The 24,113-nt window shown below is 38.1% G+C and overlaps 1 protein-coding gene across 9 annotated transcripts in view; it reads left to right on the top strand.

Annotated features, from left to right (window-relative positions):
• Positions 1-24,113, top strand: part of ptp4a3b (protein tyrosine phosphatase 4A3b) — a 28,291-nt gene that overhangs the window by 1,068 nt on the left and 3,110 nt on the right. For 2 of the 9 annotated variants that reach the window (XM_079626870.1, XM_079626871.1), the window contains exons 2-5: positions 2,784-2,870; positions 16,484-17,095; positions 17,273-17,365; positions 22,028-22,158. In XM_079626870.1, the coding sequence (XP_079482996.1) occupies positions 16,991-17,095; positions 17,273-17,365; positions 22,028-22,158 (329 nt within the window). In that variant the 5' untranslated portion in view covers positions 2,784-2,870; positions 16,484-16,990. Of the gene's footprint in view, positions 1-36; positions 170-465; positions 682-2,415; positions 2,570-2,783; positions 2,871-7,065; positions 7,323-7,792; positions 7,993-13,744; positions 14,094-16,483; positions 17,096-17,272; positions 17,366-22,027; positions 22,159-24,113 lie in introns of those variants that run through there. The other 7 variants (XM_079626874.1, XM_079626872.1, XM_079626875.1 and 4 more) reach the window with 7 other exon arrangements.

Below are 24,113 nucleotides of genomic sequence, written 5' to 3'. Positions count from 1 at the left end.
AAAATGCGAAACAGTTGATGGACCACATTGACTTCCATAGTATGGAGAAAAAAAATACTATGGAAGTCAATGAGGTCCATCAACTGTTTGGTTACCCAATTTCTCCAAAATATCTTCTTTTGTGTTCAGCAGAAGAAATAATTTCATACAGGTTTGGAACAACCTGAGTGTGAGTAAATGAACTATCCCTTTAAACTGTTTTAAACTTCAACTGCACAAAACAAGATAGTTCACCCAAAAATGAAAATTCTGTCCAAAAAGCTAAGACAATCTATTTAAAATGCCATTGCAAAGAAAAGAAAGACAGTCAGAGCTCACATCAGGCATGTAGCACTGTCTAGCCCTTAAGGAACCTTTATCTCACAGTATTTGATATAAAGTAGCCTACTCTATTTACAGTGTCCATCATCACAGTAACAGCGCTAAGCTCATTTAGCATAATGACAACGTGCAACGTCTGTGCAGGCGTGAGGCAGTTCGGGGCAGATGGCAGTTCTGTGGTCCAGACGTCATTGCTGCAGAGAGCCCCTATACGAGTGTCCCTGTCAAGCACACAACAGTGGCCTGCGAGCAGTACTGAAATGGTCTTGGATCAGTAACAAAGCAAGCTGTTTCTTCAGTCCTCATTGTGCCACTTTTACAGAACTGATGGCTACTGTTAATGATTCACCAAATCTATATGTATGCAGCATAACTGTTTTCAACATTGATAATAAGAAATGTTTCTTGAGCACTAAATCAGCATATTAGAATGATTTCTGAATGACCATGTGACACTGAAGAAAAACTGGAGGAATGATGCTGAAAATTCATTAATATTCAACAAAGTTACAGTTTTCAGTCTATCCTCTCTTTTGTGATGAAATAAATGCAGCCTAGTTGAGAATAAAAGACTTCTTTCAAGAACATTTAAGTATTAACTAATTTAAGTATTTTTGTTAACTGTTATATGCCAGTCATTTAAAGAATGTGATGCAGCCTAATATGATATTTGCTGGAGTGATATAGTGCCACTAGAGAAAGGCAATGCATGTTTATTAGTAAAGGGTTAAGAGGAGCCATATGTGAAGGGACAGTGTCAGCCCATCTGCCATGAGACAGCTGTTTCATGCTCTGTCTGTATAGCTTGTGATTGTTACACTGGAACACCTGCTTTTAAAATGTATTGAAAATACACAACAGACAATTTATCAAAAACATTTGTTGAAATATTTTATTTGGAATTTCACAAAAAAAATTGTTGAAATTGCACTTTTTATGAAAAAAACTAAACTTTCAAAACAAACAGACAATCATTTTTTATAAACAAAACTTGATCTGTTCGGTGTGCCATCATCATCCATATCGTATGATGCAGAATGATTCTGGGTCTTCTGCCAGCATTTTTTCCCCAACAATCACTAAATCAACAATTACAGACTGCATTTAATGAACAGTTGTTTAATACTGATATGTAATTGTTTGCCGATGTTCTCTCAAATACAAAGTTCGGTCTAGATGGCACAGGCTGATAGGCGATCTGCTTGCAATCGTTCTGGACACAGCTGATTGACTGGTTCCTGCTGTACATCAGTATCCACTGAGCTCGCTGCTAAACCTTCAAATACGTGGTCAGCATTTGCTATAGTTGCAGCACACTTTCAGAAACCCTTCACCTTCCCCAGCTCCACCTGTAAAGATCTGCTACAGGTGATTCATGTAGCTACGTTATATTGTACAGCAGCAGCATGTCTTGCTAACAGCAGTGTGCTGTGTCTGTGTATTGGCAGTAGCAAGTCCTGTGCTTACTCTGAAGCAGCAGCAATACAGCAGCAGCCGATTATTCCGCCAAGACCAAACATATAAACATTGTCAAATCCATTACAATGTCAAACAGTCCAAGAGTTGTCATGACAGAACTCTCAATAATTGCATTCACGATACTGGAGAGCCAGTGTAAATAAAATGCTTTTTGAGTTTTATTCAAAACATGTTAGCCTACTAATATAGTTTAACTCAAACAATAGGAGCTATACTATTTCCTAGCCTACTGACTAAGTAAAAACTGACGTGGACTATCCATCTGTTGCTTGACATATGTGAGGTTCATCTTTTATTAGGCAATGACCTGCATAAATTCTCAACCAGACAGAGTACTTAACCTATAAGGGGCGATGTAAAAATAAATCTAATGACCTCATTACAGATAGCCTATGTAATGATGATGAATACCACAATAAGAAAGTACTTTTATGAAATAAATACCTTTGTATATTATTATGCAGGATACCAGAGTAGCTATTTTTTTTAGTTTAAAAATATATAATCTCATTATATATGGAATATTATAATGTCGATGACATGGTTTCAGTGAGTTACATTTTACAATATGTTCAATAAATTAGATAAATCCCACATTTCATGACCTACTGACACATTTCCATGATGTTGTAGGCTACGCTAGATGGCGCTATATCAGCAGTGTTTCATTATTTAGTGATTAGTTCGGAATTAGATTAGAGCCAGTGTTGTGAATGTGTGAATATGGTTCATTAGTATATTTTAACACATTCCAATCCATATCATAATTGTAAGTTGTAACCAAACGAAAATATGAAATATGAATTACTATTAACTCTCTTCTCTTCACATGATCAGTTTAATTCACAAAAAAGTGTCTTTTATTGTTTTTAATTAATCGTGTTGGTATTAGTACAATACTGAAATTATTCTAATGTCATTTTTACACACCATTTTCTTCCCTCTCGGTTGCTCTGGGTGACGCTGCGTCTCCATGGTTGCAGTAGGGGAATCTCCGCGCTTGCGTGCGCTCACGCACCCATACACACACGGATACACACTGAATCACATGGAGCGAGTCTGACAAATCTGTGAGTATGAAAAAGCTGGATAAAAATGACTAGAAAGTCGTCTTCTAAGACAAAACTATGTGTTTAACAGCTTTGTGAAATCAGGTATGCTCTTGTAATCCGCGCGACTCGTATTTTTGACGGCGGAGAGCGCGCGCTGAGCGAATATTCTTATAGTTTTGGGGCTGTTATAGTCAATAACTTCTCATATATTTCATACATCGCACATATTTGTCAATAACCGACATATTATGCTGTGTATGTTGTTACTACGCAATGTGGAAAGTTCGTTTGTCAAGATAAGTGCTCGTCTGCTACCGGCGTTTTCAGAACAAAAGCGTTGAGGGGCTGTTAGCGTTAGCGCGCTGCTAACGGACTGTAGGTATTTCTTTCACACAGCACCCGTTATATTAAGCTTGTGTGTTCATACTAACATTAATAATTAAGGAGCTCTCTGGTAATAAACGTGTCTTTGTTCTGTGTTAGAAAGTCAACTCGCTTTGTGTATGGAATGGGACACAGCTGGACGCCTATCAGCATCCCTCCATCGCATAACGATGGATAAAGTAAAAGAAAACCTTTAACTTTGGACGTACATGAATAATATTTTGCTAAAGTGGAAAGTTGATTTTGTTTTTAACTCGGTAGCACAATAAAAGCAACAAGTTGTGATCAAGCGCGGGTTGTGCATGTGTGTGGTCTCTTTGTCTGGTATGGTATCTGTCCCTTGGCGCTGAAGTCTGTAAACCTTCTCTAATGATCATGCACGTATTATTTGCATATAAGCTGTTATGTTCATTTCACTTGAACTACCTGATGGTTCAGTTCTGGATAGTTGCTATTTGTGTTCTCAGGAAGAGATGTTCCTATATTAAAGAGCTCTCTTGTACTAGGTTATCTCAAGTTCATGTTTCAGCATTTCTTCACAGCTGACTGTTTTCTGTTAAACGCTGCTAGAAGAAGTGGATAGAAAGCTGTGATCTGTGTGAACCATTAGCTTAAGTATTCAAGATTTCTATGTTTTTTTTTTTTGTTGTTTTTTTTGGCACAGAAGGAGCATTTCGGGTGCTTTTGCTTTTTGGTTTATCTATAACTTAAGTTGCTGTAAAAGCATATACAAGCGTTTAAAATTTTTTTTACAAGACATTTGAGTGCATCAGTTGGCAACTTGGCATGCTTTCAGTTTGGAAACGTTTTTGTATTATTATCTGTTTTGTAGCTGGGTGGTTCCTGCCACTTCTATAGGGAAGTGAGAAATTTGCAGAAAAGGTCAACTCGCGAGTCTGGTATTTAGCAGGTGATATGCTGTCTGTGAGTTCTCCTTGAGTCTAAATTTATTTTTAAATAACTTTTCTGTATGATCCTTTGAACTTGCTATTCCTACGGTGTTCTACCATTATCTCTACCTGTTCATCTAAGCAAGTATTTATTGTGCCCCGCAACACAACCTCTGCTGCAGTGCAAAAGCCCTATAGGTGCAAGCAAGAAGGGTAAGCCCACCTCTAATCAGTCAGGCAGGAAGAGTTTAGCCTGGGATGGGTTTCCTCCTACCTGCCGTGCACTCCAAGCGGCAGGTCACCAAACCCACCCTGTTATAATGGAATGTTGGAAGAGTTTTTACTTGGCTCTGTACACTGAAGTTTAACCGCTGACGTAAGCTGCCACCATGGGGCAAGGGGTGGCTTCCTCCACGGCAAGTGAGTTACTCCCCTTTTATTAGGAAAAAGTGAGCAAGGTTGGAAGCTTTGTAAGAAATGTAGAGATTATAAAGGGGTGGGGGTGTTAATGTTTTCTTTGATTTAACTTTTTTTTTTCCTCTGTTTATGTTTCCCATTATTTTAGCACCACCTCTGACTCCCTGTCTGTTTTCCATTTCAACACAGATGCTATAGTTTGTGTTTTTTTTATTAGAGGGTTACTTCTGTTATTCAACCCGAAACGCAGTGGGGCTAATCAAAGCAAGCTCCTTCATTCGAGGAAAGTCGGCCCCCAAGGGTATGTGACATTTACCCAGCATGCATTTACTGAAGCCTGCTGCTGGGAATTCCTCCCTGAGAACAAAGTCGCGCGGGACCGGAGTCTTAGAAACCTGTTACTCACTGCTGCATAATTCTAGTAGTTTCATAGAAGAAATAAGCCGCAGAACTCCACCACTGCAATTCTGTCTGTCAATCAGAGTGGCTTCATCTGACTTTACCGGAGCCTGATAGTTTCTGGCTGTCTGACAACCACATAAAGAGGCGAAAAAGGGGAGAAAGTAGTGGAGGTTTCAGAAGTGCACTGTTGCCAAATAAAGGGTTATGCTGCTGCGATTCCCAAAGGAACAGTTGTCCCCGTTCTCTTAAACTGGCATTTAAGGTCACTCTTTGGGTTCAGAAAGCACAATACAGTCATGGCTAGTGGTGTACACACACACACACACTGAGCAGCACATTATTGTAATAGGAACCTTTTACTGTAGTGTGAATATTAAGGCGTTTTCAGTGATCGGATAACAATCGGATTGGACTTGGCCACCTTAAATGCTGGTGTAAGTGTTAGTGTTAAAATCACCGAACCCACATTCAGAGGGGGTCAAGGATGCATTCTGACTAGCCTACATTGAATTCATTATCCATCAGTAATTTCGATTTATTCATTATAAAATCTGTAAGTGGCCATTTTTTTGCAAGTAGTTTTTCAGATCCTGTGTGAAGTGCAAATGCCATCCAGCTAAAGAATATCCTTATGCAAATGCTTTGCCATCTGGTGTAAAGGACCCTTAGATGCGGGTCCATTTGATCCCCTCATTTCTGTCATGAAAATTTGTCACCTTAATAAATAAATTCAGAAAGATGTTAAAAACAATATATAAGTAGGTCACACTGGCAACTTCATGGGAAACAAGTTTAGTATCTACTTTATGTTATATTTGTTGCTACAAAGGTGGAGAGATCAGATGCCAGCTTTGGGCATTTAGTGTATTTAGTGCATTTATGAAGGACATCATATATTAGCTCCCTGTTTGTATTTATGCCATGCTCAATTTGTGCTTTTTCTTAAGTTGCCTCTGAGAGTACATGTCTTGACATTGAATTTTTAGATATTCATTAGTTAGGCCTTTACCCTGTTGCTTTCTTATATCCCGCTGCTCCTCAGGTGATGTGCTGGAGACTGTGTGTGGCTGTATGTGTTTGGGGTAGTTGAGGGGAAAAGGGCGGTGAGTGCCTCACAGGGAGATGGAGACATGGTGGTCAAAAAGTCGAAAAGAGAGAGTAGAACAAACTTGATAGAGAGAGAGAGAGAGAGAGAGAGAGAGAGAGAGAGAGAGAGAGAGATGGAGCACAAGCTGGTGTCTGAGGAGTCCCGGGGGATTTCTTGTGGCCAGTGTACAGAGACACAATGAAGGGAAATGCTTCCTGTGGGGATCCCATAGAGTTCTGCTACAACCGTATCTTTCTTATGTGGGAATAAAAAAACAAACACTGGTCCACAGGGCAGTAGGGAAGCCCCTGAGCTCCAGTATAAACTATAGTTATCATGTGTTGGGGGATTTTAAGGTGATGCAATATCATGAGAGATATCCCAGGGTACTGAGAATTCTCTCCACAGTTTGACTTCTCATGCAGTTTTCACAGGAACATGCATGTCATGCATGTTGGACAGTTGATTGTAGTAAACACAAAGTACTTTAACGTCATCCTGTGCTCATATTCAAATTGTTTAGATATGAATCAATCTGAAATCTAAACAAGTATCTGATTATGCACCAGCAGCTGTGGCCAAAAACGACTGTCCTGGAACCATGGTGACCCCTGAGAGAGCCAGTGTTTATACTGCTCCATCCAGAGTGTATGGATGCACGTAGACCTGTCATGTGAATTAGTGTGTGAGTCTTTAGAGTGTGAGGAAGTGTTATTGATTTTTTTTTTTCCACGAACAGGTAAACAATTTTTTGGAGTCATTTGAAGCCATTCTTTTTAGTGAATCAAAAACCTACAGCGTGACCAGTGTAGTCTGAGCCCTAAACGCATAACTCTAATGAACCGGTTATTTTTATATCATATATTAAACATATCATTATCTTTATAAAAACAAATCTGAATCCTGGTGTTTAAATGCAGCAAGTCCTGATAGCACTGTTAGGATATCAACTAGTTCCTGACCTTTTGGTGTGCGATCTTGATCTTTCTCCATTGGCCGGCGCAGATTTGAGACTATCTCGGGTGGGTCTGGTGTCTTTCACGCAGGTCTGGAGTAAGAGTGATGGTGTGAAATGTTTCAGTACAGGCTGAGTGGCAGTAGACAGATGGGGCTGTCACTGGACTCTTGCTCTCAGAAGGAGATGGGCCCGGAGAAGTAGGACGTGTTCTTAAAGGCACACCCAAAGGGGCTCGTTAAGACCCATCTGGAAGATTAAAGTTATTTCTATTATGCTTGGGAGAGTCCATGAGAACATCCAGTGATTCCCCAGAGACATGCAGTGATTGACAGGTGTGTCAAATGGGTTTGAGTGTTGTTTGATAGGCTTTTAATGTAGGTATAGATGTGGCAGGCATCAATAATAAAGATGGCCCCCTGATCCAGACCCAGGGCCAATGTGAGGCTAGTAGACAGAACAGTCACTTTCCTAGTGTTAACTGATGCTTCCCGTCATTAATCTTGTCTTGTACAAGTGTTTGTCTTGTAAACTGATTTTTTTTAAATATATAAATGTTACAAATTTAGTATTGTTACAAATTGTGCTGATAGGTAACATTATCTAGCTGCTAATCTTGCAGATTAGGCTATTATATACAAATCTATGGTTTTAGATGACGTCAGAGAAATGTCAGTAGCCTATAATCGATTATGTTCTATTACTGCACCCATGCAGAATTGTACGCATAGCGATGCAACGATTAATTTCAACACCCCTAATACAGCGTTTGTTCTCCTATATATAAATTTGATCTCGGTTGCAGGGTTAAACACCAGGGGTGGAGGAATCTTCATGGAGACATTGCTTAAATGTGGTCTGCCAGCTGGAAAAGAGTCGAGTTTCGATAGGTGGTGACCAGGGAGCCTCCCCGGCATGCACGTACGTGCTGTTCTGTCTCTGTTTTTTCTCCCCCCATCCCATGAACCCACACGCACAAGAAATGAAAGGAAAGCTTAAGGGAAGGTGAGATGCATTGCAACACTGTGTGGCCCAGATTTGAAGAATCTCTATTTTTTGCCTGACCCTTATAAAGCTTTGTAAAAGTGATGAATTTGCTACATTCTTGAGAACTTATTCAGCCTTTTCTTTCTGGAGAAATTACCTGTTCTAGAACTTGCTTAGAATGATCTGATTTGTGTTTGAATGGGTCATGTGACTGACTGGAAAGGAGATGATGATCTCAGTGTTCTTATAGGGATTATGGCACTGCTCATAACTCTCTTCTGTCATGAGGGACACTGGGTCCTGCAGGTCAGAAGGGATAAGGATAAAACCCCAGATCTCTTGTGACATCACAGATATGTTGCTATCGAGAACAAACATCAATGCATAGGCACAAATCTTTTGTAGTCTACAAAACATTTTAATGAAGTTAACGGAAATTGTCCTCTGAAATGTTTTTGATGATTCTCTGGACATTGCCTTGTGAAGTTGAGAAGTTTAGCAAATCTCCAATCTGTGGCCAAAAACCCTGCAGTTGTAGTTACAAACCATCACAGATTGGAAACACCCCTCCTCAGATATTTTCATATTTGAAGGAAAATAACCTGTTTTTTTTTTTTATCTTAGTCAAAATATAAGTTGGTATTCTCTGGTTTAGAATGGCACCCATTGAATTTCTTAGAATGTGATTTCTAATTTTGTAAAGATATGAATCATGATTTATTTTGTCAGTATATGTTTGCCTTTGTCTTAAAATGCTGTAATTGAGTTTTACATCCAGCTCTCAATGTTGTTTCGTTAATACCATATGCTTGCATTATGTCTGCTGGAAATTAAAGCATTGAGCCCTATTCATGTGGTATAGTTTTGCCCCTTAAGCGTTTCCTTATGTGTATCTTATGCCTGATAACAAATTGCACACCACACTAACATGCAGAGCAACGTGTGCACATGTTTAAGACTCATCAATATCAGAGTAAAAATTTAGACACATCATATGTTCAAGTTCAATTCTGGATAGCAAAAAAACAGTTCAACCAAAAGAGAATATAACATCCAAGATTGTCCTCTTTGCTTAAAACAAAGAATACAAACTTTGAATCTGCATGATTTGGAGTAATTTTGCATGTTCAAGGCCTATCACGTATGCACTTTATTATAGGAAAATTAACCAGCCCATGTCCTTCCACTTTTGTTTCTTGCTCTAACCAGCATGCATGTTTTTTTTGGTCATGGTGACCTTATCCCAGTGCACCGTGATCTTTGCATGCTGTTAAAGGTAATAGATGTCACTCATTTTTACAACCTGCAGCTTTTAAAATAAGTACACTAAGGTTCTCACTAGGTGTTCATGTATCTCAATTGGCAGAGCATGATGCTTGCCAAGGTCATGAGTTTGAATTGGAGGGAACACTTTGAATGTGTATCTTGAATGCACTGCTTTGAATAAAAAGTGTCTGGAAATAAATAATGCAAATGTCGCCTACATGTTCTGTATAAGCTAACTTCCTTGTAGCTATTGAGGGCAAAAAGTTGAATGGACAAAAGTCGATATTAAAATTATATTAGCAAATTCAGTTTTCGCTGCACTTTTTAGGGTTGAGTCACTATGTTGGAGGCACATTTTAGCTTTGATTGCTCATCTTATTTTATACAAATCACCTCTGGCCTAGGACATATTTGAAGGAATGTGACGCTGGTTGTCAGTTTGCCAAACACAAGAGAAAAAGTTTGAAGTTTGATATCGCATTGCTAAGGTCAGATTTTGTCGTTTGCAGTTGGTTTGCTGAAAAACCATCAGTACATGGCTGAAAAGTAAAAAAAATGTTGCATCATGTGGTGATCCTCTTCAAAATGTTGTTGAGTAGTTGAGTAAATTCTGGGTATGGCACCTGGTATCTGAGCTCTTAGGAATCTGTGCTCAGATGTCCAACCTTATAAAGTTACATGGCATTGAAATGTGCGTATGATTAATTATTTTCTCACAGCTAATTATTTAATCCAGTTGTAAAATGCAAGACTTTTCTGGGTAGCTGTTTCCGGGTAGCTAGGATGCTCATGTTTCAAAACAAGTTCCCAGTTATCTTTAACTCCCGACCCTCTTCATTTCGGATCGGACTAAATTTAATAGGTGACAGCTGGCAGAGATATATTTAGAGCACAGGTGGCCATGAGAGCCGCAGTGCAGTTCCTCTCCAGTCAAGTGCAGAACTGAGGCAGAACAAAGCCAGCCCAGTCCTCTACGCACATTCACCTGTCAAATACAGGTTCAGTCGCGCCAACAGGAAGACACCTGCAGACCTGTTCATTCAATTAACACCTGTACACTTCGAGTAGTTGCCCTGTCATTTAAATCATTTTTCAAATGTGTATGACCCCATCTCTGTCCTAAAGGAATCCTAAACTATATGAGTGTGGGAGTGTTAATGTCTCTGGACTATTGATGACCTCGGCAGTCGATAACGTGTGTTCATGCTGCCAGTGTGGCATTTGCTGGCCATTGGCATTAGCGGAGCGTGCCAGGGGAGCCCTTGCACAGGGGTTACTTGAGCACAGCTGAGTGGGGAAGAGGGGAAGTTTTCCATATCACATTTTACCTTCAATAAATGTTGACCTCATTTAGCAGCTAAAGTTTCAGAAGTTTCCTAAAAACTCAAGTTAATTAGAACCCTGAGATTTCTAGTAAATCTGAGACTGAGACTCTCATTGTTCCTCTTTTAATTAGTGTAGTTTGTATCAAATAATTGGCTCAGAGTGCTAGAACACTTAGTGTTTGATAAATATCTGTTTAGGTCAGGTTAAGAACAGCCTGCTGGGTAAACAATCGGTGGAGGATTCTAGAGCGCTATATTTCTGGATTGTTCACTGTAGCTGTGATTTGAGCTCCTTATCAACATGGATAATTCCCCCCCCCCCCCCCCCCCCAATTGTCATTTATTAAGCAATTGTCATTTATAATAATATTATAATTTTTCTATCATTTTAGGTGTGTAGGCATTTAGTACTTTTTTTTTGTTATTATTTTTATTTTGTTATTTATGTTTAGTGTCAGAAAACTTAGCCTATTTTAAATAATTGCAGAATGTTTAATTCCAGCATAAAGTTTTTTAATCATAACAGAATTCATTTGTTTTTAATCATTCTAATATTAATATATATTCAAATTTTTAATTCAAGAATGATTCTTTTTTTTAATTATTAAAAATGGCTTAATTCCAGAATTAATATATTTTTTTAATCATTCCAAAATGTTAAATTCCCAAATGAATTATTTTTTAAATTGTTCTAGAATGTTAAATGTGCTGCCTTAGCTTTGACAGTATTCATTAGGCTACAGCATATTCAGAGTGCCTTATTATTGCTTAAATAGATTTCTGTATGATTTTTTTCACTCCGATTCTAGTCTGAACTTTCTGCCATGAGAGTTCTGGCCCAGATGAGTCATGCATTGTGTTTGTTGTTTGATTACTTGGAACACTTGCCCTTGATGATGTCATTTGCATTTAATCCTTCAATTAATTGGCCTTTTTGAAGTCAAGCCAGGACTTCTGGGAAAGAAGACTTTGCTGGGTGCCTATTGTGTAAACCTGTTTACAAACAAGCCTTGTTGATCACTAGGTCTGGTTAATTCAGAAGCTATAAGGTTCAGTATTTATTCATTAGTAGGGGTGGGAAACTTTTGGTACCTCTTGAATGATTCAAATCGATTCTTGTGGTCAAGATTCGATTAAAAATCGATTCTCGATTTTGAATAAAATTTTGATTCGATATATGCTTAGATTTGATTGTAGTGTACTGTTTTGTGTTTTCTTATTTAACTGCGGTAGACAATTGAATAGGCCTGGAAGATTAAATCTTACTGAATTCATTGTAAACCTTGAAATGTATTTAGTTTTTCTTCCCATTTTTGTAAACCCAATATTATAAACAAATGCCATTTAAGCTGACTGCAGTCATTACACACATGACTGGCAGTTTTCTGTAATAAAGCAAGGCAGACCTGAGACAAATAGGTTAGAAAAACTTCTTAGGACATAAATAAAATTCCTTGATACAAAAATAAAAAAAACTTTTGCTAATATAAAACTGGTAAATACAATTAAAATAAATAAACAATAGGACAAATACAATAGAAAAAAAAATATACAAATGAAATAAACTAAGTTTTTCAGTTACAGTAGCTTAGTTTTATTTAACATGTCTTAAGAAATATTACAGAAATTGAATAATCAAATGTGAAATTAAAATACTGTCTTTACTAAATATAAATTGATTCATTATAAAGATATAAAAGTCAAAGGGATTTCTGTTTTTTTTTTAAAGTATTAACAATGTAATGGATGGCAACAGTTTATTATGCTGCTGTCCCTTTAAGAACACATGCACGGACCTAATATAATATTACACATCTGATTTTCTTCCAACTGTTAACGTTCACATAGGACATAACAGACTGTGTTCATGTGAATACTCCACACGATGTGCAATTTGACATAACTGTTTATTTGACCATTCAAGAGCAATAAACTGTAAAAGTTAACTGAATTCAGGATCGCATGCATCTGACAGGCGGCATCTGTGCTGTGTAGCGCGAGAACCACATTGAGTCCTTTTCACAGCGTATTGTGATTCATAACACTCTAACTTGTCAATAACTTTTAGTACAGTGAAGTTTTAGAAATGTAGGCTACAGCTTTAGAATATCGATTTTTGAAATTTGTGAATCGATGCAAATTGGCAGAAGACGGCATCGCTAATTCATGCGAATCGAACCCCCCCCCAACACATGATGTGGGGACCCTATTGGAATTTCTCCATTTATTTAGTTTGTTTCCCTTTTTCTCTGCCCATGTTTTGTCTTCTAGACTTCTCTTTAGCCAGACACATAAATACTGATGGCATCTTGAAAACTAAAAAGGAACAAAAATGACCTTGCAAAATAAAGCGTGCCACTGCCAACAGTAAAGATTAGTGAACATTCATAGGTTGGAGTGACTATATTTACCTCAGAGCCAACAGAGCACCTGAAAACACACTGTACTACTGGGCAGAGAGACCTATCCAACCTTCCAGCTTTACGTAAAAGGATTTGGCTCAAGATGTGCTAAGCCCTCAACAAGAGTAGCAGGGTAACTCTAGGGGTGGCAGTCTGTCTGTTTTCTTATCTGTTAAGTCCTACTTGATGTGATTTACGTGGTTGAGGCATCAAAATGATAACCTCATGAAGAAATAAGTGGCAGTCTAATTTTGTGTTTTTCTCTCCACTCTTGAGAGAGTTTCTGTAGGACCCGTTTCTTTCAACTGAATGAATTCCACCATGTTTTCCCCTATCAAAATATAGCCTAACCTATATAGAGAGACCTTATATTTAAAGGGACAGTTCACCTAAAAATGAAAATTCTGTCCTTTACTCACCCCCATGTCGTGACTTCTGTGGAACACAAAAGTTTATTTTGAAGAATGTTCAGCATTGGACCCCATGGGGTCCATTGTATGGATTTTTTTTTAGATTTTTTTTTTTTTTTTTTTTTTACTTTTTTTACTTTTTTTCCCACAAAATAAAGTCAGTCATATGGTTTTGGAATTACATGAGGGTGAGTAGATTGACATTTAAATTTTTGGGTGAATTGTTCTTTGAAGGCTACCATTTATATATTCTTCCCTCAGTCATGTTGTGAAAATATTTTTAAATTAACGGGGCCGAACATGGAATTATGTGAGTTTTAAACTGCTTATAGTCAAGTTAACTCAGGAGTAGGTTCCTTACACTCTTGTTGCAGCAGGGAATGAAGTGTGTATAATACCTCAAAGCCCATGGCAAAACATAAACAAGACATGTGTACGTGGTGATACCTATTAGGTTCATTGGCCATGCTATTTTTAATATTGTGATGGAAAGAAAGAGGTGGGGGGTGGACCTGTTCACTGCTCCTCCTAAGAGCATTACGAGTGCGTTTGTTTGTGACATTAGCAGAGTGTGCTGTCACTGTCATATGGCAAGCCAAGGCAGCCTCGACTGGTTTAGAACAGAGACGGTTATTACGGATTGCAACTGTTCACTCTCCGCTGTTCCCACCAGAGCCCTGGTCTTAATCCCGAGCAGAACGCAGCCTGTCACAGAGGTAAGAGGGAAACAACTCTCACGAGTCACGGGGGAGATCAGACAGAACCGTTCCGCATGATTTTCTCACGCGTGTTATTGGGGGAAAGACGTGTAACTGAGTTTTCTTGGTGTTTTACTTCTTTCTCTTTTGAACTCGCTTGCGATTCTTTTTTTCATGTGTATATGAATTTCAGATGGTTGTTCTATCTTTAAAATGTTCTGTGTCATTGTTTGAGAAGTTGGCATAGGGGATCGCTGTATGCATCGCTGCCAAACCCTCTGCTGTGCTGTTTATTGTGTAACTCTGAGTTAATGTTCTGCCGCTCTGTTTAATTTATAATCTTAAATTAAAATATAATCTTAATGATTTAAATTTAATGATATAGCATAATCATAATTTGTGATTTACAATATTTATTTTAGTTAACTATTTGTCCATTTAAATCCATCACCTTAAATGTATTTCTTTTTTGCCTTTTTCGCCTGTCTAAAGACTTGTTTCTGCATTTTCTTTGAAACCTTTCTTCAAATGTGCCAGATTCTGGAAATTCTATGGCTTTGTCTGATGTAATAAATATCATCATAATTTGATTTAGGAAGGAACATATTTGTGCTATTTTAACCTAGGCTATTTGTCCATTTAAATATCCTGGACCGTTGCGTTATTCAACTTCTATATTTACATCATTTACATTTTTTATTTTTACATTTATCATTTATTCTTTGAAACTTTTGATGTTGCCAAAGAACTTAAGAGGATTATTTTATATTATATTCACAACAGTTCTTTAACCCTAATTGATGGAGTGTGTAGCTTTTCATTTCTTAAACAACCATGTAGGAAGACACGTCATGGCCATATTCCAGGATGAGACTGTCAAGATTCATCAGGCTCAAATTGTGAAAGAATGGTTGGGAGGGAGCACGAAGAACCATTTTCACACATGAATTGGCACCTCTGAGTCCAGACCTTAAATTTATTGAAAGTCCTTGGGATGTGCTGGAGTAGACTTTACTTGACTTTTGCATTGTCAATACAAAATTTTGACCAAATATTGTTGCACCTCTTGATGAAAATAAATGTTGTGATGTTATTTCCATGAGGAGGTGCATCAATTGACCGTTCGCAAAAGCCACGCCCCTTAGTTATTGTTACTACGCCCGTCAAACAATTGAGAACCAGACACATGGCTGGGTTGAGCTCCATACATTAAGTGATTGGTTTTGGAGTAATGCAGCAGACATATCCTCCAGGGCACGACAGAAAGTATAGACAGAATAGCGCACGGGAGCACATGCACTAAACAGTTTTGTAAAATTATATATCAATCATTTTTATTTGATCATATATCATTTTACAAAACTGTGTTGTGCATGTGCTCCCGCCGCCGCGCGCGCTATTTCAGTCACAACACTGCAATCAGAGGACGCGCTGAAACCATCAACTCTCGATGCGGTTCTCTTCATTCATGACTCAGCCGACTGAGAAATATATATTTGTGTAAATAGTTGTGCAACTGCGCGAACTTTGTTTTGAAGTTTAATGTTTGAGTTCCAGAGGAATTTGTGACTGTGACCTGTTCAACCACATCAAAGTTGTGTCCTAATTAGTAAGTCCGTGCTTTTTCTCTTTTTTTTCTCTTGTTTGCTGACTGATGAGGGGGCCGCAGTGCCGTAGTGAAACGGTGTTTGTACATGTAGCCTATTTTTTTAGTATAGTTGCAAGCAATCATAAAATACAGCAAGTTTTAAGCCCGTGCAGACCCCACTGCCATAGGCGCATCGTTGCACTATCTTGCTGAAATCGGAATGTTTGACGGAGGTCCTTCTCCTTAGTTACAGTTGCTGAGCTAGGATTGGACGAGAACCGTTAGAGGGCGGGGTTTTGCGAACGGTCAATTATTTGGTCCAGATTTTGTATTGACAATGCAAGAGTACAGTGTATTATAGTATATTATATTATATTGGTGTACGGTTTCGTTTTATTGTAAATATACATACAGATAACTGGAGTAGCAAAGGCGAGGTGAGTGACGTTATCAAGAACACTGCTGTACCATTTGTAGAATCACCAAACTTGTTTGGCAAGTCTGAACTACCAAGGACACAAAACCGAACTTTGCGTACTTGGTATTGAGAAACGGCAATGTTTTGGGTTTGGGCATGGTTTGTCTCTTTGTTGTGGCGGTTATTAGCAAACCATGTTGCATTACCGCTCATGCCCCCCCTTCTGGATTGGAGTGTGGATCGCCTTTGACTGTATTCGTTGTCCGACTATATACATGATTGTTCGGGACGAATACATGTACCGTGACACCCCTATTCAATTATAAATAAAAAATGTATATGAATGGATTGGTATGTGATCGTCTAAAATGAGTTTTTCTTTCTGTCTTGTTCTCTTAACAGCTTTCTTCTCCAGCTTCTTGTTTGTTAATGGAGTTCCGGCAGGGCAGCGGTGATTACTGCCACGCCCAACATCGCATCGCATGATCACGGGTGGATACGCCCGGAATCTGTCCCTGAATGTCCAGAGAAACGCCTTCTCTGCTCTTCTCTTGCTGGTCTTTCTGACTGACCACTTTGTTGTGCGCCAAATGGGTTAACTGGCAACGCGGCACCTGGCATTTAGCTACCGGACACTTTTCCACCCGTCTAGTTGCCAGAGTATCAAGAGGAAGAAGCCAATTTGTTTGAAGAGGAAGACTCTTGTGGCCTCTAACTTCCCAGAAAGGCAAATTTTATATACTGATTAGTAGTGATTTATCACGGAGGATCCTACAAATCCCGGACACCTTCACTGTGATCTGCTGTAGCACTGCTCTAGGTCAGAGTAGTGCCGTACTGTGAGTGGAGCTCTGTGGATTCTGGCCCGGACTGGGTGCTGTGTTTACTGTAGAGTGGAGGGACACCAGCATGACCAAGATGAACCGTCCGGCTCCTGTCGAGGTCTGCTACAAAAACATGCGCTTCCTTATCACGCACAACCCAACCAATGCAACGTTAAGCAGCTTCATTGAGGTGAGAGACCATTCAATCATATGCAACAGATCATTTTAAGATATGAAAGATCATAAACATTCTTCTCTGAAAGAGTCACTAATTACTGTGATGTGACATTCATTGCTGCAGATAAATGGACTGCAAGCAAGAACAAATGAAAAACATTTGTTAAAAATCCAAAACTTGTTTCCTCAGGATCTGAAGAAGTATGGGGCAACAACAGTAGTGCGTGTGTGTGAAATCACATATGATAAGACACCTCTGGAAAAGGACGGAATTACTGTCATGGTGAGATATATTTCTTTGTCATACTACAAATAAGTAAATTCTCCTTTGCCGCCTCCTATACAGTCCTTTCATTTTTATTTTTGAAAACTTAGACATGGGTTTTGAGTAATGCGAAAACTAGATGGATAGACTGATAATCGCCAATATTTTTTTTATATTCATGCTTTTCTACACTGTCATCGATTCCTTAATAGATCTACCGATAAATGCCAAAATCGTGTTCCAAATTAACTTTTGGAAACATTCCACTTTGTCCTAAGTGACATAAAATTATTAAAATTATTTATTTATTCTTCTTTTTTTATTATTATTTGTTAGATTGATAATTTTGTCAGAGCAGAAATAAAACCAGTTATTGGATACTTACATTAAAATAATCAATATCCAAATTTATCATAAAAATCTATCAGTCAAAGTCTAGTTAAAATTCTTGTATTGTGTTAGTTAGAAACTATAGATTGACTATGTAATTGACTCTCTCAGTGTAATACTAGCACTGATAATTTTCTTGGCTTTTCTGCCTTTTGTTTTTAGATGCATTTTCATCTTGCACCTTCTGTACTAGAACGTGTGCGTGCGTGCGTGCGTGCGTGCGTGCGTGCGTGTGTGTGTGTGTGTGTGTGACACACTCACTGTCACCTGAATGTTATAATCCTGGACAGTTTCCTGATCATGAGTGTGTCACTCCATGCCATCTGTACTTTAATTAACACTTCTGCCTTACTGCAGTGATGCTACTGTAATTAGTGGTGTACTCTAATGAAGGTTATTGGCTTCCTCTGACATCAAGTAAAGACTGTCTGAATTCATATGTAGGATGAGGTTTGTTCTGGTCAGCAGAAACCACATCTACACAGCCCTGCAGCGCTTCTATATTTCTGGAACACATGCTGTACAAATTGACTGCCCAGTCATGTGATATGATGTCAAGTGGAGTGAGATGAGGTTGCTTTTTTGTCTGGTGCTCCGGAGGGAGCTCTGCATTTGAGGATTCAATCCTATAACGTTCTGCCAAACATCATATCTTTCTCTGCCTTCACCTTATTTTTTTAAACTACTTGAATCCAACATCCACATGTGTTTTCAGTTTGGCTCGTCAACATTTCCCCGTTACCATGGCAGCCAGAGGGGAGCTTGATCTATCTCCATCTGAGCTTTTTATTAAGACTCATACACCCTTGTGCCCTTTTACTCAGTTGAATTTCTCATTAAATGATAAGACGTATACATGATGCTACATATTTAACTTTGGCTTCTAGAAGAATTCTAGAAATGTAGCTGTCTAAGCCTCCTAGATTGACCTGAGGTCATAGTGAATTTATACAGCATTTTGGTGCATCCCAGGCTTTACTTTTAGAAACTGTAACATGCATGAGAAGCGTAGCAGAAGCACAGTTATGTAAATCAACTTCCTCCATGGTGCCATCAAAAGAAAAGTCAGTTTCCGCAAGAGAGAAACACTCTTAAACACAGAGCCTTTTTGAAACATTGCTGCTGTGTGTTTTTTACAAGATGTAAAGCTTCAGTCCATGGCTCTCCTTCAAAAGAGCACGGAGCTTGTTAAAAACATGAATGCATTCATCAGGATTTGGTGCTTTTGTTTAGTTGTTTTAGCTGTTCCTCAACAAGATTTTAGACTGAGGATAAACTTGAATAGTGTTCTTGGTTACTTAAAGCTGAAATGTGAACTTTTCTGTAGTGTCACAAAACGGAATATCAAAAATAATGACTATTTTCAAATGGGTTTTGCAGAATACTCCCCTGCCTGCTATTGGTTGGAACAAAACTGATAGACCTGCCCCAAACAAATGCCATTGGTTGAGCCAGTGTTGCTGTTGTCATGCTGGTCAGGATACTTAAACAAACAGAGCAATGTTTTGATTGTACCCTAGAGCCACAGTGTTTATACTTTTCTAGGAAATAAACTTACAAATGGCTTACTTATGCTGTCATATGAAGAAGAAGAAAACTGTAATTCTTTTTTTTCTTTTTTTCTTTTTTTTTACAAAATCAAGTATTTTTAGTAAAGACAGTTTGGTAAAGCTTTTTTCAGATTAAGAAAAAACATTTACACTACTGTTCAAAAGTTTGAGGTAAGAAAGATTGAAAGAAATTAATACTTTTATTCAGGAAGGATGCATAATTTTTTTATCAAAAGTTCAATACAGACATTTATAATTTAACAAAAGATTGCTATTGCAAATAAATGCTGTTCAACGTTTAAAAGTGATCACAGTTTCCACAAATTTTTTATTTACACCGTTAATAAAAATAAATGTTTCTTAACCAGCACCATAACAAAAAAATGATTTCTGATATGAAGGATCATGTGACAGACTGGATTAATGGCTGGTGAAAATTCAGCTTTTCTATCACAGGAATACATTTTTATTTTACAGAATATTAAAATAGAAAACAGTTAGGCCTATTTTAAATTTAAATAACATTTCACAATGTAATTTATTTTTCTTTTTGATCAAATAAATGCAGCTTAGTTGAGACTTCTTTCAAAGACCGTAATAAATCCCCCAAAAATTAGCAACCCCTGACTTTTGAAACTTTATTTTGTCTTTGAATTTAGTATAGTTGTCATTGCATTTTTATCCAGGACCTTTGAAACTTTTATTTTGTCTTTGAATGTAGTAGTTGTCTTGTCATTGTATTTTTCAGCTGGTGTAGAAGAAAGGTGTTACATTTAGAAAAAAATATACTTTACCTTTAAAGGGGAAATGTGTAATTGCTGCACCATTAGCTATGGCGCAAAATAGAATTGAAAAGTGTCTACCATTGTTCAGAAAAACATTCTGCTCAAACTCTCATTATTGATATATAATTTCATATGTCAGACTGTTCAAACTATAATTTGAATGGCATAGTATTTGCACTTCTCAAGCGGAGTCAACCTGAGACTCTTTCCTTTGGTGCTTAACTTATCTTTCCTTTGCTTTTTGTTCTCTCTTTTTTGTTTGTGGACTGTGGGGTTTTCCCCCCCACTTCTGCTCTTCATAAGAGGTGATGAGGCAATGGCTTTGCAGGGGGTCAAAACATGGAATGGGATTTCCTCTCCATTTCAATCAACTCCAGATGGATTTAAACAGTCCTCCTCCACATTTTTACACCATTGGATCAGAGAGGTTCTGTGAACTTGATGATAGGTTGTGTGGTGTCATTTCAGTGTAGATTTGTACGTTAAGGGTTCCATTTGTCTCACAGAAGTATAAAATAGTAAAAAATCTAGATATACTATAAATCATAAAGAAGTATAAATCCTAGTACTGAAACAACCATCTAAACTGTTTTATAATTCATGAAAGATCATGAACCAACAACATGTTTTTTTTAAATGAGAAAACGGATGTTTTGACATTTGTGTGCATTATGTCAGTATCTAATTCTCCAAAGTTTAAGTTTTAAATTCAAGGCCCCCTTTAAAGGAAGTAATGAAACTGAAGTGTTGGTTGACAGCAAACAGGTGTCTCAAACCTCTCCTGCTCTCTTGTAAGCAGAGGCTCGAGTTGCTGGAGGAATAGCAGGTATCCGATTCGAGGAAAATGGCAGGGCATTTTCCACAATTAGGCCCCACACTGCTGGTTCTGGAGTCGGTGTGCCCTGGCAAGAGTACAGAGCACTTCTATCTTGGAATGGACTCCTGGAATTAATAGCCTACTGTTGACATACCAGACAAGGAGGGGCCTATTAACCTCTTAGTGGATTAAATTGTTATTTTTAAACCAGGAGATTCTCATAGACGGTCCTCGTAGAAAATGGTCTCATCAACTCGCTCCCTATAAATGTCCCCTTTTCTGAGAAGGCAGCGATTCAGAACACCATGCTCTGTTTTTCAGTGCATTTTGACCCAGCACATTTGTGCTTTTAATACATTATTCAGGTTCAGTCTTCCATGAAAGAAAAAAAGTTTTTAATATCTGCATGCGAGTCAGATTGTGCCTAGACTGAATGTGTTTGTTCTGATCTGTTGACGCAATTATCAAAACTCAGAATGTTTCTCTGAAGCATAGAGAGCATGTGATTATCAAACCACAGGTCAAATCATAAAATTGTAAAGAACATGAGAAATGTACAAATTTAAAGAGTTACTTCACTTATCATTCTCACCCCAAGTCATTTCAAACCTGTTTGACTTTTATTTCTCTGCTGAGCATAAAGGAGATCTTCTGCAGATTGTATTTTTGCAACACTTTTGTGTGAACCATCCCTTTAAATATGTAAAGACTTTGATAAAACAGCTTATTGAATGCAATGTCTTAGTGATAATTCCCTCTTTCTCTCTTACATAATATTTCTGATGATTCAGCTCTTGCACATGGTGTTAAATCGAGCTGTTAGTGACAGATCTGATTGAAGTGCTGGAGTTGACAGGACGAGAGAACGTGCCATGTTTGCTGTTGCAGAACTTGTAAAAATCACACAGGAATCATCAAAGGGATTCGCAAGCTGCTGTGAATCTGAGATGATGCACTCTGAAGCATTATAGAGCACCACCTGCTGGTGGTGACCCGATTCATTTATTTCATTCTTATCTGCTATTTTGTCTCTCTATGCGAGTCTTTCCCTTTCAAGGGGAAACTTGGTAACATACAGACGTATAGTTATCCATAGTTCTAATAGATATGAACTCATCCTTCTGTTTTTCTCCCTCAGGATTGGCCATTCGATGACGGTGCACCTCCTCCTACTAAGATTGTGGATGACTGGCTTAGTCTGTTGAAGAATAAGTTCTGTGAGGATCCTGGCTGCTGTGTGGCTGTGCACTGTGTGGCCGGACTGGGCCGGTGAGTGAAGGAGAACAGCATCACATCACTTCATCCTGTTATCACAGACGTGCTGCTAAGTCCAAGGCTATATAGCCACCTATGTGGTATGTTAAAATGGAACAAATTTAACCTAATCAAACCAGTGCTGCGCACACACTAAATCAGTGTGCTTTCCCCCAAAAAAATTTTTTTTGCTCTAATATTCCAGGAATTATGTCTGTTACACTCGTAAATGTAAATGATTATTCTGATTGAAAATTGGTCTAGTAAGACACCTGGTTTGTTAAACCTTTCAAAATGCTATTATAACAACGACGACAACAACAAATTTTGTGAACAATTTTGGAATTTAGGCTGTTCAAATCAATGTTTTTACTGATAACTAAAATGAAAACATAATTTTTGTTAAGTATATATATATATTTTGAAATTAATAAAAATGAAGATAAATAGAAATAATAAAACTAATAAAGTGACAAACGCAAAATTGCTAAAACTTGAGATGAAAAAAAAAAACTGAAAACATAAAATTGAAAATAATATGAAATAATAGTATATAAATAATAGTAAAATAACATTGGTTCAAATGGAAATCTGCTGAGCTTTCTACGGTGTTCTGCAGGCGCAGATTCCATGTAGTCCTAGTAATTTCCCAGCCTGCAGTTTTGGCTGTTCAGAACTTGTAGACGTGCAAATGCTCATCTGAATTTGATGGGTCAGGGTTTATGTGGCTCGTTTCTCTCTCTTACAAAAATTCTCAAACATATCAACAGCCTTTCCCAGGATCTGTTGCTCTTTTTCCCTCAGAATGCAATCATGGATTGTGTGTACTGTGTAATATCTCTGGCAGAGCTTTAAGCTGGCTTGTGTTAGTGTTGTGTTTGAGTTCTACTGTTTACATTTGGTTTCTCATAATTTTTTTTTTTTTTTTTTTTTTTGCTTTACCCCAAATACCCCTCAGCGACAGGCCTCTCATTCTTGGCCCGCGTCCTCTCCAGGTCAAACCCATTCTCTCTGCCTGACCAATGTGTGCCAAAACCAACCGTCCACACGGACACACAATATTAATCCATGTTTATTATTCGAGGCACAAAGCTTGACGTCTGAAGACGAAGCGGGAAGCTGATGATAAGCAGCTCTTTTAATTGCTCTTCCGTCTCTCTTTTCAGTATAGAATCCTGGTGTAGTGTCAGTGTTGCCCTCTTCTGTTGTCAGCTGTCAAAACACACAGACTTTAATTAAGTTGCGGCAGTCAAAATGTCGAGCTAGACGGTCAAATACGGCGGTTCTGTTGGAGTGGTAGGCTAATGACAGTCCGGTTTACCCTGCCTGCCCTCCTCCCACTTTGACCCCTGACCGCTTCTGCCGACAAGTTAAGCACCAGCCTCTCTGACGTAGGTTGCAGATCCTATGGGAGCCCTCAGCAGTTTTTGACAGGGAGCCAGTGTTTGCTTTAGTAGGCTAAGTTTGTGTTGTTACGCATTGGAAGGGGGCACACTCAGTGGAGACTTGAAAGCTGTACCAAACGGTAAAAATAGACAAAGTCTCTGACAGGGACGGAACACTCTTCAAATAAAAATGTATTGTGTTTTAGTAAATATGGGATTTGCACGTAATGACTTTCAGGGTTTTTCTCTTAAAGAATAAAAGACGTTTAAGACTTAACTGCTCTGTAAATGATTAGAAGGCTGCTTGAAATTCATAAACATCCCAATAAATGTCATTAAAGTGAACTGAAAATTCTGTTTCATACTCACCCTAATGTTGTTCCAAACCTGGAAAAAGGTTGAAGAATGTATTGGTTTCCACAGCCCAAAAACCCATTCATTTTTATTTTGTCTAAAAGAGTAGTCAAGCTCCAAAATGATGAACAAATGAACAGCATATATTTTTCATCCATGACATGTGCACTATATTAAGTCTTGAAGCCATACAATAGCTTTGTGTGATGAACAGACGGTAAGGTAAGTAGT

This window comes from Phoxinus phoxinus (genome assembly GCF_949152265.1).
Source record: "Phoxinus phoxinus genome assembly, chromosome: 10".
NCBI lineage: Eukaryota > Metazoa > Chordata > Actinopteri > Cypriniformes > Leuciscidae > Phoxinus > Phoxinus phoxinus.
Note: the sequence above shows the minus strand (reverse complement) of the source record. Positions and strands in the feature narration are given on the sequence as shown.